Genomic DNA, 20,689 nt, shown 5'->3' on the forward strand with positions numbered 1-20,689 from the left:
TTCCTTGTCAGTTGATTTCTTTTCTTGTTTACGTGTGTTTGTTCTGGTTTTGTTTTATTATTTTGTTTGGTAATTTTCTTCCCATTTCTTTAGTTTTTAGTTTGCGTGATTTTAGTATCTGCTTTACGACACTTTCATACAACAGTGTAACTGTTTCCTAAATGTTCATTAGCTATTACAAAAATGCACAAATTTGCTCTTGATATATATGTATCTGTATGTATAGTTTGTAGAATTTATGACAAATTTCCATACGCCGTTGCCAGGAGAAGGAAAGATAGTGAAGTGGTAGAAAGAGAAAACGGGAACAAGATTGGCAAGTACGAGCGATAAGAAAGAACGCTTAGATAGTGTGATAAAGTTGGCTTGCTGTACAACACTCTCACCGTGGGATAGCATTTCCAAAGGCAAAACGTTACGAAGATATATTAGAGCAAGGATGTAAGTGCGCAAACGCGATCAGAGTATATCGAATTGGTAATAGTGGGAAGATGTAGTAAGTGGCAAAAGAGGGGTTTGCATATATCCACCGTTGAAAGATCGAATACATATGGGACATTGCGTTATACGAGTTGCATATGCCAAGGTACGTACTGCAATTACTAATAGGGCAAAGAGGTTAATTAGATCAAATCGATGTGACTAGGGTGATAGGTTTGTAAGCGCTCAAACTGTTTTGCAAAAGTATTACGTGAGTGTATGTGTGTGTGTGTGTGTGTGTGTGTGGTAAAGGTAGTTTCTGGTTATGCATGCTTATCGATATATGGGCAAGGATGTCGCATTTGTTTAAAAAAGTGGGAAGAGGAAAACACTTTTTCCAGTGGCATTGCACTGCAGTAGTTGGTTGCTATTTAAAAATGGATTTGGCGTTTTGGAATTACACTCGTTAAAGCTTGAATTATGTTTCATTTTCGTGACGATATGGGGACTTGGACTGTGCAAAAACTGGTATCCGTCCACTGACCTAACCTGGCACAACGTTTGCTTTCCCTTTCCGCTACTAATCAAATGCATCAACAATCACGATCCGTCTGATCATTCACTTTCCCTCTTCACTGTGCTAACGTTTCATGCTTCTTGCTGTTTTGCTATTGATCCATCGTTTTCTTTTTTCCATTTGGTTAGGAATTTCTTTTTCCGTGTTGTTGTTGAGTTGGTTTTTGCATACTAACCTCTACATGGGACACAAAGTGAACCTCCAATCTGTTGCATCCCTTATCGGTTCTTGTGCGAATGGAGAGCCTTGTTTTTTTTTTTTGCACCGATCACCTTCTAGGGCGTCTCAGTGGAAGTTGTTAATGTTTTGTTGAATCCTGATGTATGCATTTTGGTTTTGCTCCCGTGTTTCCATTCTGTTTCTACAGCAGATACTCGTCCGTAGACGTGCTCAGATGATGATGGTGATGATGGTGATGGTGATGATGGTGAAGATGCTGCGTCGTATCGGCCTGCCTGTCGCTATCGTGATGATGGTGATGGTGGTGATTATGAACGCTTGAGGTAGTTCTTTCTCGCAGGCAACAGTCGATCGCTTGGCACTGTTGCGTCGATGATAGTCCTTCGCAGCACGCGGACGAAGCGCCAGCCATGACGCATACAGAGCGCTGACGCTTCTGCTGGGCTGACTCGAGGTTGAGCGTTTTGTCGATTGCACGCAGCCGCTTCTTCAGGCTCGTTGTCGAAAGAATGTCGACCTTGGATGAGAAGAAAAAAAAGATGTTAATAGCATGCACACAATGTCGTATAGAACTCGTTAAAATATTAAATAGAGTCCCTATTTGATGAATCTTTTGCGATTTGACTGCTGATTTGACTGATTCCTCACTAAAGATTCGTAAGGAAAACTTTTCTGTAACGATTCATGAAGCTCAACACTACATTAATCGATTGCTACTAGACTTTATGTTGTAAAGAATTGTGATTCTAATTAAAAAATTGTAAGAAGTGAAGATTTATAGTATTTAAACAATTTCTGAGGAAAGGAACATGCATTAAAAATGGTTTTCTTTAGGAGGCTACATGGACATCTCTCATCGAGGCATGGCCTAGCATCCACAAATTAACATAACTCCATCCTTTGAGACGACTTTACTTATTCTAGACTAGAGCTATTCCAGAGTGATAAAGAGATTTAACTAATTTACCGGAATTTGCCCAAAATTTACGAGCATTACCAGTCGGCCAATCTTTAGTTTGACCCGTTAAAATGCCTTAAAATGTAGTAAATTTTATATAATATTCGAAATGTAAAATATAGAAATTGGACAATGAAGTGTATAACAAGTAACGGCTATGATTACTTTAAGAGTATAATAATTGTGTAGTTAATTATAGTTGAAAGTGAACTCTATTCTTCCTATTTTAAAGAATTCTATAATGTCTTACCTTGAGCTTATCGTTTAGGGGAAGGATCGCTATAATCCACCATGCCCACGCTGGTCCATCTGTCACATCCTCCCAGTTCTCCTCCAGGTCGGGCATCTTGCCGAAGCTTTTGAAAATTTCGCACCGTATACTTTCCGGCAGACTCTGGTGCCAATCGATCGCTTTCAACAGCACTTTCTCGTGCAGATCGCGCACCAGCTGCAGTCGCTCTTCGGCCTCCGATCCAGCACCAATCTTTTCGTCCTCAAAAAACTCTACGTGCGCCGTATCATACCCATCACGTTCATGGCGCGTTAGTACCCGAAACCGTCGGCCACCCACCGTTGAGAGGATGGAGCAACCGTCCCCGAGCTGCACACAGTCCCGAATGTCCAGCATCGTACCATACTCGACGTACCTCTGGCGACCGTTTTGTGCGGGAAGGGCAATACCGAACCGTCGTTCACCACTCTCGATCGCGCGGCGTACCATCAGCCGATAGCGCTGCTCGTAAACGAACAGTGGACACGGCACGGAAGGGAATGCGGTTGTGCAGATGAACACCGGAACGGTCGGCTCCCGATCCTGTTCCTGTTGCTGGCGCCGCTCGTACGCCTCCGGGATGAAGCGTTGCATGGCGAGATCGACGAAGCGTGTCATTTTGCGCTTCGCCAGTGAGATCAAGTTGGTGGGTGTTCCGGCGGGACTTGAACTGGCCGCTTCTGTCGCGCCAGCTACACTACCGGGTAGATGATTGCGGAACTGTTCCACCAGCGGTGCCATACACAGCGGACAGGACGATGAATAATCCATGCACCGGTCAAGACAAACCTACAACAGCAGAGTGGCGTTAAGAGAATGAGCGAAACAAACTCGAGAAGATGGTTATGACCACTTACCCAGCAGTACGTGTGTCCACAGGGAGTCACAACTGGTCGCCAGAGAGTCCTACAGCACAGCACACAATCAAAGTCCGACGGTTCTATCAGGGACGGGTTCACCGTTAACCGAACGGGTGTAGTGTCCAACCATCTGGTCGACTTCAGCTCACAATCTAAACGCTCCATCAGAGACTTTAGTCGCGGATGCGCTTGCGGAATGATCGAGTCACACGGTAGCATTTGCTCCTTCTGCTGCTCCCGATGCTGATGGTACTGATGGTCCTGCAGGTGTTGCTCCAGCTTGAGATCAGATTGCAGCATTGAGCTGCCCGACTTCCTGCGCCTTCGATGATGGCTTCGGTGCTGACGGTGCCGGGTGTGGGTCGGACCGAGCAATGACTCTTCACTGAATGGATCATCCATGTAGTCGAAAAGGAGATCACTGCTCAGATAGTCTTCACCACCGTAGTCGGAATGGTCTTCATCGAAGTCACCTTGGCGTAGGGTGAGGAACTGTTTCTTGGACTTACGACGCTGTGGAGAACGGTGGCGTCGTTTACGGCAACCAGCAATTAAATCATAAGAATGATCAAAGATCGACCCAAGCGGGTCGTCATGTTCGTCAGGCTGGTTGTGATCCTTCAGCGTGACGCGAGATGCAAGACTGGCCGATTCTAGTAGTAACCGTTTCAGATCCTGCAAGTGTTTATACGGGTTAGAATCGTTTATTGCATTGCTAAGAGATTTTTAAACTTACATGCATCAGTTCAGATTTTATTCCACTCGGTACGGCATGTGACTGCCGGTCCAAGAAGATGGCCAAGCATCGTGCTATAACTGCTTCCTCGTACTTCCCCAGCGCTGACAGCGATATGGCTCGGCAATAGTGGGCCTGGAAAGAGGTTTTCAGAATATTTGTTTGAATTTCCATTTATTTTCGGGCAATAACAAAGTCTTTCTAGAATAAAACTAATGTCACAATCTATTTAAATTGTATTCAACCACCTTTGACCTCCTACACAATCTGTACGTTCAGTGACAATGACAAGATCACGCTAAATCAAGATAAGACGAAGGCATTCGGTGCGGGTATTGCCACTCAAAGTGGCCAAAGATGCATCTCATTCATGTTCAATGAGCAACCGGTAAACGTGCTCGAAGTCGGCCGTTCATTGGACACATCAAGGACTTCGCACTGCCGGTAATTTAGTAAACTGTGTCTCGTTAACCGGTCGTCATGTGTGCATCGAAACGCGTGCAGTCGAACTCACATGTAGCGTAGAATCAATGCAAAACAAAAGCAAAATGCTGCCATCCATCAACCTTTTTTTGTTTGCATCCACTCATTTGCACTCTTCGTCACTCTTTTTGGATGCACGTTTTTTCCTACATTGGGATGGAGTTCTCAGGAGCTGCCTTTACAAGGGCTCACGTTTTGGTAGTGAAGCCATGGTTGTTTGTACATAAATTTCATGCACTGCTCGACTTTTAAACTGATCCATCCGTAGGTGCGACACACAGCACATACACAGCACATAACGTAACACTAAAATGCTAAACGCCCTCTGCTCTGCTTAAATCGAAAAATGCCACTGAGAACGTGGCTGAACCTCTACGCAAGATGTCTTTATTATTATTGTGATGTATTTAAATGCTGTGCAAAACAAAAACTACCCAACGGGAAGATGTTTGTGTGCGCCGATGGAAGAACACAAAGTCAGGTTAAACCATTGCAAATAAATTCATTTGCGGTCGTCTCTGTTGATTCATCGGAGAAAATTGCCTTTTTTCACTGCGCTAATCTTGCACAGTCCTCAGCTGTTGCCACCGCCCGGGGATGGCTACGCAACGTTAATATTAAATTACCGTCGCACAAATTTTGAGATTATGTCACAACAAACCCGGCTACAACCGGCCGCACCGGGTGTCGACGCCCGTAAGAACCCATAGGATGGCGGATGAGTACGAAAAATCGTACGCCATGTGCCGGATTGGCACATGCTGCGAAAGATTTAGCAAATGACAAAAAAAAAAAACGTTGCCATCCTCTGCCGCTCACACGGTTGAAGGGACGAAAGCTTCACGAAAACGTGCATTCGGTGGACCATTTTTTGACGCTCCAGCAATCGCTAAAACTGCACGAGACATTCCCTGGCGCGGGGAGGAACGGTGAGGACTTTATGTGGGTAGATGTGTGTATGCTGGTGCAGTTGTTGGTAAAATTTGGTTTCGATTTCCATTACATCACGGCGTTACGAACGCTTGCGGTCCGAGTAGGTGAGTGGAGTGGGCAGAATGTTTTCCCATTCGGAAAACGCGATACCGTGGTCACGTTCTGAGTGTGTTGCCTAAGCCGATGAGGCGCTGGTCGTGTGGGTGGAGACAGTTTGCTAGAATTGTGCATGGATTTGAGTGAGCTTTACCTTGTATGACGTTGGCAGACACTTGAGTGCACTGTCGGCATCGGCCAGAGCACTTTGGTAGTGCTGCAACCGGTGCAACACCTCCGAGCGCAGCTGCAGTCCTTTGGCGCTGTTGGGAACTGTGGAAGAGAAGCAGAAGGAAGATTTGTTTCCGTTAGTGTGGGCAGACATACGTACGCCGCAGTCTCGGCACAGCAAACCGTTGCGATGAAGGTTTTTAAAAATATTCTTACTAATTATGTTTTCAATACTTGAAAGATGCTGATGAAGTATACACGTATTCAATTGCTTTTAATTGTGAAAGAAATAGCTGATACATGATGATGTTTTGTTAGCCCGCACATATTTGTCAAAGATTTTATTCACAGGATAGAATAAAATTCTCGCAAAATAATGCGTTGCTGTGATAAGATTTGCAAACTAATAATGTCATAAAAATGATTAATGACAAAAGCCACTAACATTGATGTTTCCCGAGCAAAGTCTTTCCATTTCTTCAAATCGAACGTTTCCGTTTCCACCGAATGTCCACAAATGGGTCATATTTTTCCTCACCCATGCTCATGGACATGGGCCTGCAAGAGGATATGCGTGCTGATTATCCGACTACTAGCGGACCATTAGCTGATACTTATCCAACTTCATCAACCCGCCCACCCTACAATCTACCGACGTAGCCTTCAGCAATCCTTCTACATGCTGCACAAGATCCTATTTCACCGTCCTTGCGTTGCGACCAGAAGAAAGCAAAAGCTCATGTCTTCATCCCCACCATTTCAGTATTGATTTGGTGCGGGCGTTCGGTAAACGGGCTGGCACAAGCACGGGTGGCAACGGTACGCCCCAACCACTTTCTGGATACCTTTTCACGATGGTTTCACCTGTTGCGTACGTACGTTGCGGTGCTGAAACTTATCCGATGGCCATCAATATTGATGGAGTTTTAATTGGACTTCATGCCCGCTTTACATGTCCGAGTTCTGGTTCGCTCGCAAAGTCCGTTCGTCGCGTTATCGCCCCTGTTAGGAGACGGTTTTTAGTCACCCGATAGTGGTCCCTCGGGGGGTGGCGTCTTACAGCGTCTTACGCTTCTATCCGATACGATTTTCCATCGCTGTTTGCTACCGATAGGTGGGTGGACGAAAAATTAATGCCGAAGCCAATGTGGATTGACCTAATAATCGTACCGTGACGAAATTTGTGTGATTTCAAAGCATTTAGAACTAAATCTGATAAAAAGTTGCAGATAAATGTAATAAACTATTTAAAAACTTTAATTGCAGTAAACAATACATTATTGTAAGTTAAACCTTTATCACTTATCGTCATGAGAATAGATGAATTATTGGTTTATTGTTTCTACACCTAGTAAGTGTATCTTTGACCTTGAAACATTCCACGTAAAAACAAAACTGTGACAAATAACGTCAAACTATCCCTTACTTTGTAAATAGAAGACGGAACAATAGTTACATAACAAATCCTTTTTTAAGGCACTCAAAGTTTTGCGGGCGAAAAGTTGCCAAAACCAAAGATACAAGTGACGACACTACTCAAGAAGATCCATGAAGTATGCTTAAGTTAATGGTTAGCTCCCAAGCAGAGAAACAGACGAAGCGGAACAGGTGACAGCAGTAAACGAATTGGTAGCTGCACACCAATAACCATGACATTGACTGAAGGTTATCATCACAATGGTAAAAGCGTAACGAGTCGCCTCTAGCCCGTGATATATTCGGCACCAGGCACCCATCGCTGAAAATATGGAAATGCGGTGGTGTGCGAAAGCGGAAAGAAAAACATGTTCGATGATGGGGGAAAATAATCAACCAGAATGACGGGACAAAACGATGTTTAAGGGATGAGCAGCAAAAGAAGGAAGCAAAAGCTAAATCCACTTCCCCATTTATGGCTGCCATATAAAGGCCACGTAGAGATGATACATAGTGACAGTGGTAATCTATCTATAAGCCGCCACAGGTTGTTGCCGGAGCGATTGTCGTGATGGAAAAGTTCGCAAAGCGATACGTCATCGTGGTGCAAGCGGGTGGAGGCTTGGTACTATCGAATCAACAAGTTGACGTTGGTGGATGGGAACGGGGCCCGATGCAACGCGCTGTGAGGGGCTCGGAATTGTCATTCTTCGTGGCTATTCAAATGTTGGTTCGCAAGGTTACCCGTTGTGATTAGATCATCGTCGTAGGAATGAAGATGTTTCTGTAATTCGTGGGCTAGTTATGGGATAGAAGTGCTCATAGCGATGATAATCACGCTAGCAGTTTGCTGCAGGATGAAATATGATTTATCTTGAAGTTAAGTTGTTAAGTTTTAATACATTCTACCCTCATTGAAGGACATTTTGGTGTTTTTCTTCGTAAATTTAAAAAGTTATAACTACTCTAGTGGTTGTACCATGAACGATGAATTATAATTTTACAAGTTTAATCTTACGAATTTCGTAAGATGGGAAATATATTGGACCTAATTTTGTGTTCTATAATCCGACGAAGTATTGTTTCCCACCTTTATCATGTTTTATCACGAAAACAACAGGCTCACTGTTGCCCTGCTTTTATTTCTTCACGTTGATTAGCGTACGTTGACCCTTCGCTGTTACCCGATCTCTCCATTGCAAACCCCTACACATGACGCCGTTCCTGATCAAGACCGGCGATTTCTGACACCTGTGCTACGGATGCTTGCCGTTTTGTTAGCAGCGAGCTGTGGCTGATAAGACGCTGTGGACGAGCTCGAGTTCGATGGACCGGACTTTCCCATGTCCCGCCACTCTTTTGCCATCCACCTCGTTTTACCCAGAAACACTATCTCCGAGCATCAATGAATCACCACCTGGCCGCGTCCTACCACCTGCCATCAAATTACCGCGTTTACGGGATAGAGGACGTGCCACGGATCACACGTCTGACGTTCGCACTGATAATGCTTGAGCGATGATTTGTTTTCGTTCTGGATGCACGTCAACGGGAGGCGAGATTTGATTTCTGTCTCACTCAGGGCAGCGCGTACAGTAGGTAGGAGTTGCGCTTGATGGGTTTCAGGCAAGCGTTACTCTAGGCCCATTGCAGCCGGTGGTAAAACGCGCCTGACGCGTAAATAGCGCCCACGATAACTATCAGTGGAATGTGGAGTCGTCGCTGTTGGGCTAGGTTAGGAACACCAACGCAAGTTGAGCGTTCTCAATGGTGGTCTTTCCGTCAGCGAGTGAGTGAGTGTTTAGAAGAGAGGTGTCAGGATTGTTGGCGGGTCGTTTCACGCTACGGAGTAGCATTAGAATGGAACAAATTGAATGTCTTTAAGCTCGATATTTCAAGGGATTAGCTCTCAATAGCCGATGTTACTCCGCTGTTTCAATATAATGCAATGTTACTTTAGTCTACTTACTTTCGCCCTTTGTTATATAACTGCCTATTAATTGACATCTTAAAGGATTTATTACAAGCAGACATGCTTTATTAGACAAATCCGCTTCGAGATTTTCCCATTCTTCCAGCTTCATGAACAACTGATGCTAATCGCAAAGCTGTTCGTTTCCCAATTTCCATCTGCCCTTGAGTGGTAACCACCAGCCCGCACTGACTGACTTCAGGGTTGGGAAAAGGTTGTATAAGGCTTACGAACCGACAAAAACAAACATGTAACGCTATCGGTAAACGGTGACAGTGTTTGTATTGCTGCCGCTTCTGCTACTGGGACGCTGTTTAACTTTCTGCCTTGTAAGCTGATAACGCAAGTATTACGCGCCGACTCTCGGATGTTACGCCGGTGTATGGCCTCGGTAATAGTCGCTTCGGATACATGTGTCATTTGGTTGGTTGGCTGTGCACATACGCACATAAGCACAAGTATCCTTGTGTTTTTTTCCGGCTAAGCCGATTAAATGAAAGAAACAAGACCGGTGCACGGTGAATGCAACAAACTTTGTCTGATTTTAAAACCTGTACTGCTGGATTAGGATCCATCTCCCAATGGCTGGTAAATAATATCGGAGGTGATTTACAGTCTAATTCTAGTTTGCATTCATAAGGTTTCGAAGGTGTACAAAAGGTAGGTTAAATTTTGAATAACGGCTTGAACAGATTAAAAACAAACTCCTCTTATTGCTTTTTGTGGGCAAACATCATACAATCGATCAATTTTACTCACTCATGATAAACAATCATTTAAACTTCCATGTTTATCAGGCGATAACGACACCTTTTCACTCGACTTGCTGTCCAAATAGCCAATGGTCTTGTTTGCATGTCAAAGGTTAACAACATAATTGCGAACGATGGTGATTATATTTCCTAAGAATTTTGCTACTTTTCCAGTGGAATGCGCGGATCTTTGAATACCCGTAACACGGAAACGAGTTCTGAAGTTTATGCTCGTTTTCCAGCAAGATCAAGCCCAAACCTTCCTGGAACTGTGTTGAGCACGTTGAGTTTTTGGTTCTGTTTAATAAATCAACCCCAGCAAACACGTAAGGAACGGAACTGGGTCCGTAGACCTGTAGTTATGGCGAACCGAACCGAGATACCGTATTCTGGAACCATGGTTGGGGAAAGATGATGGCAACGTGTGGTGAATACGGAATGGAATTTCCTTTCCAAGCTCGATCCAGGAAGCGGGATAATTTATCGTTGTCTGAGTGTATATTTGGTGCAGTGAGCTATCTAGCTGCTCACGTCGGAATAATGGAAGGGAACCCTAGCCGACATCCACCCCATCGTGGCTCTCTGTACGGAAGGAAGTGAAGAAGTGAATCACTCAAAATTCTTCCCCAATTCTTGTTGAATTGCGATTCGGGTGTGAGCAGCAACCATCACGGAACGTACCGTGTGGTCCAAAGGTGCAGGAAACTGGCAGCACAAAGCATTCCTTTGCCCATTTCCGGCTCATCCGGACTATTCGTTGCAGTAATTTTCACAGACTGTTCCGAGAGAAAAGCTTACCGTCCTTGTGGATGGAGCAAATGAGCCTTTCGACATATTCTTTCTTTATGTCCTAGCTTTCTTCCCTTCCCTTCCGGTAAGCCAGCTGCTTTGTATCGTCGTTGATGGTATTTTCCATGTCTTGTTTCTGCAAAGATACGGGCAGTAAGTGTCGGATGCTTCCTTGGAGACACCGACCGTACAGATGGCCGGCACCGTTACATTTGCCCTCTATATGTGGCCACAAATTGATGCTGGCAGATAAATAAAAAGCCAGTTCATGTAGGAAAAGGTACAACGTCTCACTCGCTCGTCCTCGGTTGTCAATGAGCGGAAATTCAATTTCCTTCCAGAACGAGTGGGAAACAAACTTGGTCCGACGTGTCTTCCAGGAACATGTGGGAATTGTGTTTCCGTTGTCTTACGGTTCCAGTGAAGGAAGAAAATAACTGCAAAGAGAACGAACTGTTGTTTTTTTCTGTCGCTGAATAAAAGCGCCCTTAGGTGGTGATGTGTATTGGGTTGGTTTGGTTACCTAGCTGAAAGGTATGAAGCTTTGTTGCCATGTACGCTACCAAGGTAGGGAATTAATTTATTGCTATGGGTGGTTACCTCGGGAAAGCAGGCAGCGGACTGCAGAAACATCTTTACCTTCAGGCGGGTGAAATAAGAACCCGTGGCAAAATGAATCCGGATCTGCTAATCCCTGGGAGTGAATCTCGCAAAGCGCACGGAAATAAATCACTCAATCAAGCGGATGGGCTGGTAAATGCAGGGACACAGAGACACAATGATAATATTAACTGTGTGCAAAGTACCAAAAATAATTTATCTTAAGAAGATGTGCTTGGCTTTGAAACATGATGAAGAAAGCGCTAACCTTATGTTATTGTTATTTGTTATTTTATTCCATTCTTATTTCGGGATTCAAGTCAAAAATGTTTGGCTTGTTATGAATCATTTGATCAGATAAAAAATCTATGACACAGTGCTAAAGTTAAAGTTTTTGGCATTTCTAGAGTTTTTTCCAGTTGAATTGATTTGTGATTTGAATTATGATGAGGTTGACATGGAATTGTGGTATTGAAATTCTCACATTTTAATATCAATTTGAATATTTATGCTTCACATAGTTTTTAATAAAGTAAGGACATAAGTTAATAAAACTTAGCACAGAATTGACATTGCAAAAACATGGAAAAATGTTGAAACGTCCCACATCCCTCAGCAAATACTTCAATACATAAAATAATCCTTATGTTTCGTAACAACTTGTACTTGAACTTCTGTATACATCAACAACCTCAAACACAAATTTTTGTGGAGTAACAAGCGAAATGAATTAATTATTCACATTATTTTTCTATTATAATAGATGAAGGTAATTTTTGTTTATGATCTGCACTTTTGAAAGATAAAAAATTATGAAGAATTAAAATATAAATACAATAGTGTACGAAATATTTGACGAAAAATAGCAAACCATTAATTTTCAGCTTCCAAATTTACAATTATGTTCGATAATCATATTTTAGTTTCCAGCAAACTAATCGCCAAAAAATTCATTTATATTTCATTTTTTGAGTATATAATTCACTGATATGCATTCATTCAATTGTGCACGCGAAGCCATGTTCCTATTTGCTGATTCAGTAAAGCTTTTTGTGTCAGTAAATACCCAATTTATCACTCGATTGAGCGTTTAGGTAAGTTAGACTCACCATATCCTGACTATTGTTAAACTACCAAAACTAATGACTTAATGTCGTTCTAAGCTCCCTCATAAATGAAAAAGCTATTTGCTAATCTGTGCCTTGTTTTATTCATTTGCAGGTAATTGTATTGGAAGAGAAAACACTTGTTGTAGACACTACGGCAGTTAGTATGAAGGCAAAAAGAACACATTACCTTACAAACAGAAGAAACATAAATAAACTCATTCATTTCAGAACGGATAGCTTTCAACAATGTTGCTAAAAATCTTTCCCAGCAAAATTCACTTCCCATTACTATTACATGTTACTTCAATTTGCATAATCCCCCTGAATAATGAGCCCCATTAGGGCGGCAAGTCAAGTTTACGCGAGTCGTCCTTCAGCAAATGTCAGCACAGGCTGTTGACGAGAAAATATTGCAACCACTCATTCTAACATCCAGTTCGTGCGGTATGTCGCGGTATATAAAAAAGGCATCGCGAGTGTCTTTTGAACCAACGCTCATGAAGAAGGAAACGAACCTTCGTAAAAGAAAAAGGAAACGGTTTGAAAAACTGTATGGAATATTTTTCTTCCTTCCCAGTGCAAACAAATTGGTGCAGATAGTGGAGAAATAAATGAACCTCCCTAATGGTGCTGGTGCATTCTGTTTCGTGGGATGGGAGGGTGAAAGAACCACACCAAACGCGCGAATGAGGCCACACGGTTCGTGTCATTCAACTCGTAAGTGAGAAATTTTTGTTTTGATATACGAAAAAAAGCGCGCCCTGTTCCCGGGGCGACCTTGCCTGCCTGGAACGTTGGGGTGGGCATTGGTAGTAATCGCTTTTCTTTGTTGTCTCGCGCACACAGCACTTGATAATCAGTATTATAAACGAATCAGCACTCACACGGCCGTATCGCCCATCCCACCCGACCAACCGTTGCTACACACACAGCGCTACACTACTACAGGGCAGCATTCTGAGAACACAAAACGGTGCTCTGTTTTCGTCAGCTGAACAATTCATTTTGCTGCTTCATTTTCGTGTGCACTTCGTGAGTCGGCGAAGAGGTCGAACTGGCGGTGTTGGTGCTGCTATCCGTAAACAAACGCCCATGTCAAGTGAAGGAGTATACCCAAGTGCAGAAATTGTTGCTTTTGTGTCTCTTAGTTTCTTTTCGGCCAAAAGTGAAAAATTAACCGCCCGTTTTACGTTGTTTCTTTTCTTTATCAGTAGAGTTCACATTGGGTCGTCCATGGTAAACCCACACTCACCCACCCACCGAGAGGTTTGGCAAACGCCACTGACCTCAAAAAACGAGTCCATCTGTCAGTCAGCTGCCGTTCCAAGTGGGGCCGAACAAAGAACGTGGATATCGTTCGTCTCGCAAAAGGAACACAACCGAATACGTGACATTGGAGGGGTTGGTATATCAATCCAACCGTTCAAGTGTGCAGGTAGCCATGGAACCAGACATTCCCCCTGCTTTGAATGTTATTTGTCGTTGGGGTGTTGTTTTTTTTTTGCTCCGTTTTATTTATTTTCGCTTACTTGTCGGGTTGTTAATGTTCGCTCCTTCGATGCGCCCTGTTGCTGCAACTACGCGTGTGAACGATAGCAGGTCTATTTTTGGTAACGAATTTCCTTTGAACCCACGGTGACATGGTTAACGGCGCCAAAAGCACTTTGCGGTGATTGGATGGGAGTGTGCAAAATGTATGCACAAACAGGAAATTCTTATAAATTTCCGGTTAGAGCACCGATGTAATTGGGACGAAAGTATTGGGAACAAAGTGAACAAGCTAACTTTTACTCAGATGTCGTACACGTTCAAAGAATCAGTTAGAATTCTTTGCAAAATGTTTGATTTAATAAATACTTCACTCCTATCTATGTGAACACTATACGTAGTACATGCTGTCAAACAAATCCCGTTCATACACTCGTCTTTTTCCACCAGACGAATGAAATTTTTCACTAATATGCAATCTCAACCGGCCCATTCATATCACCCGCGCACTGATTAAGTCCTGTATGGCTTCATCCTAACTTCATCGCTCTAAAACTCCATCCTGCACTGATGGGGCTTTACGGTGAAATTCGCATTAGCATAATTATTCATTAGCAGCACCCTTTGCCAACGACAGCAGTGAAGCGGCGCTACCAATGCAGCTATGGCACACACCCGGTCGTGTGACTGGACCTTCCATCAAAATGTCATCAGCCGCAGTGCTCTATCATCCTCCGAAACGTGCTCCGGTTTCATCCCCGAATAGTGTGGTGTATGTGCACACCGCTGTGCTAGTGTGCGTTTTGAGTCCGTATGTGTGTGCCGTAAGGTTTTCTGCTGACCGTTTCGGGATGACTTTCTGTTCGGTGCACATTTGTGTTGGTCCATTTGGAGGGGCTACAGATAACTGCCTGAATAGCACCCACAAAACCTTCGCAGATAACAGTGCTGAACTGGGCAGAGTGGGTTAATGAAAATTTATTGCAAATTACGACGTCTTGAGTGCACCCAGGGAGACCGTACCGAATGTCCTTTGTACGGAACGGGCAACCAAAAAATATTCACTGCCACGCCGGCAAGCAAGTCATTCAAAAGATAATGATGATTATGATGGAAAAGATGGACAGGCAGATGAAGATTAGTTTAGTGAGTAATTGACATCAAAATGGAACATCCTGTGCTGGAGTATGCATGGTTTGTGTCACTCGGATCTCTGGCGGGGTTTGTGTGGAAGTAATTTTGCGTCCGTTCGGAATATTCATTTCATGTCGGAGATTAAATTACATGCCGTGCATAGCTATCGCCCCGCTGAGGGCTGTCGCTTGCAGGCGTGTATGAATTACCGATGCATTATCCAGCGAACGAACAGAATTGTTGATTTAAGGCACGACCGATAGGATAAATATTGCAAGGACATGGCACATGGGCTGAGTATTCAACGATGGATGGAAAAAAGGAGATTATAAATTCAGATAACGTATTGAAATAAATTGCATATTTATGGATCATCCCGTTAACACTTGGTTTTTGAATGAAAGAATCGATTGATATTTAATACTTTAGTTTACATTTGTGAAGAATAAGTCATGGTTTTTAACAAGAGCATTAGTTTCAACGCAGAAGAATTGTACCACATTAACTATCTCCTGGATCACGTTTTAGATTAATATTTCTCCTAGCTCTCCTCATTCTCTAAGCGGAACAAAGGCTAGAAACGGATTCGAAAATTTATTCAAATGCCAAATATGATTTCCTTCTGATCATTTGTTCCGGCTTTAGGGGTTTGTGCCCTTTTCATGGAGGCGCCCAGTACGGCACGGATGCAATGAAGTACAGGGCGCCTCCATCAGGCTCGACCGAGGCAATTTAATGAAGCAAACGAATAAAACGAAACAACCAAACACCCGCAAATGAACAAAACAGAATTAGTATGCCACGCAAAAACACATCCTCGCTAGCTCATCGCTCTAACATCAGCGTCTGGCTTAATTGCAATCGGCTGACTAGGACGCCTACTTTAATTTGCATACAATTACGGTCCCGTTTCCTCCGGTGTGGCACTCAACGCTCCGTCGAGTGGTGGTTATAATCCAGACCAAAATCAACCTACCAAGCCAGTCAACCAACCCTTTGTGTTGGTGCAGAGGCTTTTTTGTCAGAAGAAGCCATCATATTTTGCATTCACAATTAAGCACAGAGCTCTTGTTTGGTTTTTATTGCCTTTCGTTTCCGGCGAACGTTCATGTCAGCTATGATTTTATATTTTTTGTGTTTCCATTTTGATACATACCAAACAATATTTCCGATGAAAGCGGACATGCTATCATCGATAAATTGCTAGTGGCTTAGCTTGTTTTAGTGTTCTACTGGACGATGTGAGAGCGTTTTTATTATACCTTTGATAAAAAATTATAGCTTTACTGACGACTTTTTTGAGCCGATCAGTAACGTCACCATTTAAACTACTGTAATGTCATCCTACAAAAATTCGGTAAATATGTTTTATCCAAGTTAAGCGACCATCAATGCTGATCGCAGATTCTAGATGAGTTGTACCCAGCCAAGTGTATGAATACTGAGTATGTATATGTTTCCCATACCAAAAACGGGATACAATGTTGAATAAATTTTGCTCTTGTGCAGGTTAGCACCAACATGATTGTCTAGGGATGTACCGATGCACAATTCTGCATTCTACTCGCAACACTCGAATCGGTTGGTAAATCAAGCTCAAAACCGTGCCCTTTCGGATGGTCCAACCATTGAAGGCATCGTTACGCGTTCCCCGGGAGAATGCATTTAATGGCCTGATGTTGTCATTAAATATTCATAAATTTGAACAAACCAGCTGCAGGTCCAAAAGTGGTCACAGAATGATGTGCCGTGTACAATTTTTCTCTGTTCCTACTTGCAACGCGCAATGCATCAATGAAGCGTGCAAAAGCCGACAGTACCAAATCCAAACGAACCGACGTTGCGCATTTTTTTGTGTGTGAGATTCTGCAATCGCGCGAAATTGAATTCATTTCACGCTCACAAAGCGTCGCTTTCGTGTGCATTTGATTTTTCCTCGCAATTCCACTCCCACTTTTTCGCACCGAGTTTTCCCTGTTTCATGTGCTTTTGCTGCACAGCCCAGAACTTTCAGGAACTGTTGGAGCGCATCGGGGAAATATCATTGAAGGCTAAATTGCATTTTGCGATGCTGCGATCCGTGCACGGTGCGCGATTTTTGCCTGATAGCAAAACTTTCCCGCCCCCCTGCAGAAATTCTACGCGAAAAAGGTGTGTACGCAGAAGCAACTGACATCACAAACCAACGAAGCACAAAAAACGTACATCCACCTGTGTATAGCGGGATAAAACAGCAGTAAAATTGCAGACAGATGCGATCGGATGCTGTGGAACAACGTACGGCAGCATGTTAGCGATATTATGCAGCGCTCCACCGGGCCATAACCCAGCCGGGATTCATAATTTGTGCAATAATGCCACAGAAAAAAGGCAGCAGTGTGCATCGTGCCGGCACCGGCACCATCCCGAAATGGTAGTTTAATTTTTCATTCCACTATTTGCACTTAAAAAGGAATTTCGAGCCACAGGCACACTGCACGGAACGATGATACATAAACAAGAAATAAAGGGGAAATGAGAAACTATTTTGCATATCCTACCGGCTCTTTGAGATGTCACCTTCAGCAATCGTTTGAAGCACTCGTTATTAATTTCAACCGATTTGCGCACTTTAAAAATGGCAGTTTCATTCGCTTTCCCACCGCAAACCCACAATAATGACATAAGATTGATTACCGGCGGTTGTTTCTCCATCCTTCCCGTTATCGGTAATTGGATGCAATTAATTGTACCATCACACCTGAGCATCAATGGCACAATATTTGCCAGAAAAACAACAAATAATTTTCCATTCTCGCATTATACATGTGGAATAAAAAGTCATTTCTTACGCGATGTGTTGGAGGTTTGCATTTTCACTGCGCTAATCATTCTCATTGCAATGGTAGTGGTATGGTAGGCATGGCAGTTTGCACAGCTTTACAACGTTATTATTGCGATGATTTATGGCCTGCGGTTATTGTAAAAGCACACACACGCATTTTGCACCTGCTCCTGCACTCATTGTTCTTCCGTGCAGGACTTATTCTTCTTAGATTGAATATGTAATGAGGGAAGCGGAATGAACTCGATGCGATAGGGGATAGTAATATAAGGGACGAATGCTTGAATGAGCTGCTGTTTGAGTTGTAATTAAATCAACCAAATTTAATTTATGGTTGTTTGCTGCATGGCTACCATTACCAAACGAGATTGGAAAAGCTATTTATAGGTCCATGTAAGATATCGGTGATTAAACACTTTGATCTACATTGTTCGATTCTTTTAGGTAACTTGAGCTCTTTGTCTTGCATGTTTCTCCATTTTGTTCGAATTCCGGTTACTGTTGCAGTTCAATTGCTTCTCTGTCGAACATAAATCTTTCCGCTTTGTCGTTTCCTTTCCGGCTCGAAACAAAAGCGCCGAGTGCGTGAATGGAACGATAAAAACTGCATTGCACGGTCAAGGAAAACTATTACTGCACACATTCACGCACACATTGTACGGAACCTTGGACACACACGCACGCGAACACTCTGCAAAAAGCAATAACTCATTCAACATGATCGTTCCCGGTCGTTTCCGCTTCCTTGCTGTGGGTACGACGCGTCCTCTCGGTCATCATCTTTAGTGCTTTATGAGCTGCATTCGGCTGCACTGACCAGAAGAGGGGTGTTCTTCATGACTGCAGTATGTTCCAGAACATAGAAAACGAGAAGCTACAGTGAAATTTCTTGTATTTATGGCTCACACGTTTGCATCGCGTGTGATGTCCATGGGCGTGACTTTGCCATTTCGAAGGAACAACGTGGGCAGTTGGCCAATGCGAAACGATTCCACTCGTACGTGTGTTGTTTCAAAAGTCACTTCCGTTCAGTTAGATTCTATTCACTTTCTCCAGAGAAACTAGAACATTTTGCGAAATGCGTGTATATTTCATGCTGTGCAGTATGATGGATGCAGCTAAAACAATTTCCCCACCAGAGTGGAGTGATGTTTTAATTACGCTCCATAAAAATCGATAACATTGCAGAATGGTGCATTGCATTGGTACGTCCACAGAACACGGGTTGAAGATGTACGGTGGTAGGATAAAATAATATTGCCTATGCCGAAGGCAGCATGTCACCTGATGCTAATAGCCACAACCCTTCGTAACGTTTAGTGGAAGGGATGAAGGACCCGTTTTGTGCCGGGTACGAAAGGCATTACGTTTTCACGGACGAAGTAGACTTCCGTTTCGTTACGCTTTAGGTCCTTCTAGTTCGGCAGAGCTGTACGCTTCGGAGCGTTTGCGTTATCGGTCAAGCAACGGGGTTATTTACTCAGCCCTGGGTCCTATCTGGTGCAGTGAGTCCTATGCAAATGGGACCCCTTCCATTTTCATTTTGACCATGGGCCTTCAATGCGGGCTTTTTCAGTACCACCGTGTAGAATAGGGTTTTATGAGGTTTTCTTAAATGTTAATACTAAGTATTTCAAGTAAATATGATGAATTGTAAGTAAATTAATGATTGTTAAAACATTTGGAGATTTGGTGGTGCTATTGCAGGATTTTTTTTTTTGAGAAATTTTATTCCCATACTAAACGAATGGTGAATTTGAATAAAAAGTTTTAAAGTGAAAAATATTCCATCACAGCTATAAACAAAAATATAAATTAGAAGAAAATAAATGGTCTACACGTCCGCACGGGAAAGCGCCTGCCAACCTCAACAATAGCTGTTCGCCATGGTGGTAAAGTGCCAGGATCGTTGGTCAAGCCATTGGCAAAAGGTCACCATATCGACGACCGGCGACACGAGTGTCCATTTATCATCGGATGATAGTGGGTCATGTTGGCATCCCTCCTCGTGCTGTTCCACCGGCACCGTCCCATCTTCCCCCAGTGAACCGAAGCAATACTACACCAGCAACAGGAAACTGGAACCAATCGAGAGAACCTATCAACGATGCTGCGTGAAGCTATCTGCATTGTCCGATAAATAAAGAGGATGCTCTATTTATAACAAACGCTTCCCAGCCTGTACCAGCAGGCCCTTACTGCGCACGTGAAGCCATTAAGGGATGAAGTTGTGAAGTGGGAAAATGGAAATGGGCATTTGGTTTGCGGGTGGTTGGGTTGAGAAATTAGAATGCACCCTAATGGGAGGCGAAACATTCAAACGCCTAATTGAATTTGGATCTGTTCTCGGGAAGCTCATAAACAGTCGTCAGTACACGGTCATCGCTATAAACAGTCGGCTTAAGGTGTGTTGCATCGATAGGACTTTATGTGATTGAGATCGAATGAACATGAAATGCATGTTGTGGATTGGTTTGCAAAGCTATCATTTGTATGGAATCATGTTTTTTTTTTGTAATCTATTTGCAGATGGTACGGTAATGTTTGTGTCTCGAAATGATTTGTAGGGTGGTATTTGTCTAAATAGGGATCTGGAATCTTTGGAAGTTTGGCCAAAATATAAAAAATATCGTTCAATGTAGGAAATACTTCAACTTGAGAATGTACACCGTTAACAAAATTTTATCAGATATCTATTTTCTAGGAGCAATATTAGATGATCAGTTAATGTACGGCTTACATACAGATGTTGTGATTAAAAAAATCACTGAAATTTTAAGAATTTATTCGCAAAACAATACTGCTCTATAATTCCCTCATTGCATTGTATTTTGGTATTTTTCAACCATTTTGTTCTCCGGGAACCAGTGCAAATTTTTGAGACTATAACTATTGTAGAACGATGACATCTGGTACTATG

The 20,689-nt window shown here is 43.0% G+C and overlaps 1 protein-coding gene across 1 annotated transcript in view; it reads right to left on the bottom strand.

Moving 5' to 3' along the window:
- Positions 1-1,358: 1,358 nt before the first annotated feature.
- The window catches only part of LOC128712281 (LON peptidase N-terminal domain and RING finger protein 1), a 41,778-nt gene continuing 22,447 nt past the window's right edge, over positions 1,359-20,689 (bottom strand). Inside the window, exons 2-6 of the mRNA XM_053807176.1 lie at positions 5,669-5,787; positions 4,003-4,137; positions 3,264-3,941; positions 2,386-3,195; positions 1,359-1,694 (exon numbers count right to left, since the gene is read on the bottom strand). Of these exons, the coding sequence (XP_053663151.1) occupies positions 1,359-1,694; positions 2,386-3,195; positions 3,264-3,941; positions 4,003-4,137; positions 5,669-5,787 (2,078 nt within the window). The remainder of the gene's footprint in view (positions 1,695-2,385; positions 3,196-3,263; positions 3,942-4,002; positions 4,138-5,668; positions 5,788-20,689) is intronic.

The sequence above is a fragment of the Anopheles marshallii genome, chromosome 3 (genome assembly GCF_943734725.1).
Source record: "Anopheles marshallii chromosome 3, idAnoMarsDA_429_01, whole genome shotgun sequence".
NCBI lineage: Eukaryota > Metazoa > Arthropoda > Insecta > Diptera > Culicidae > Anopheles > Anopheles marshallii.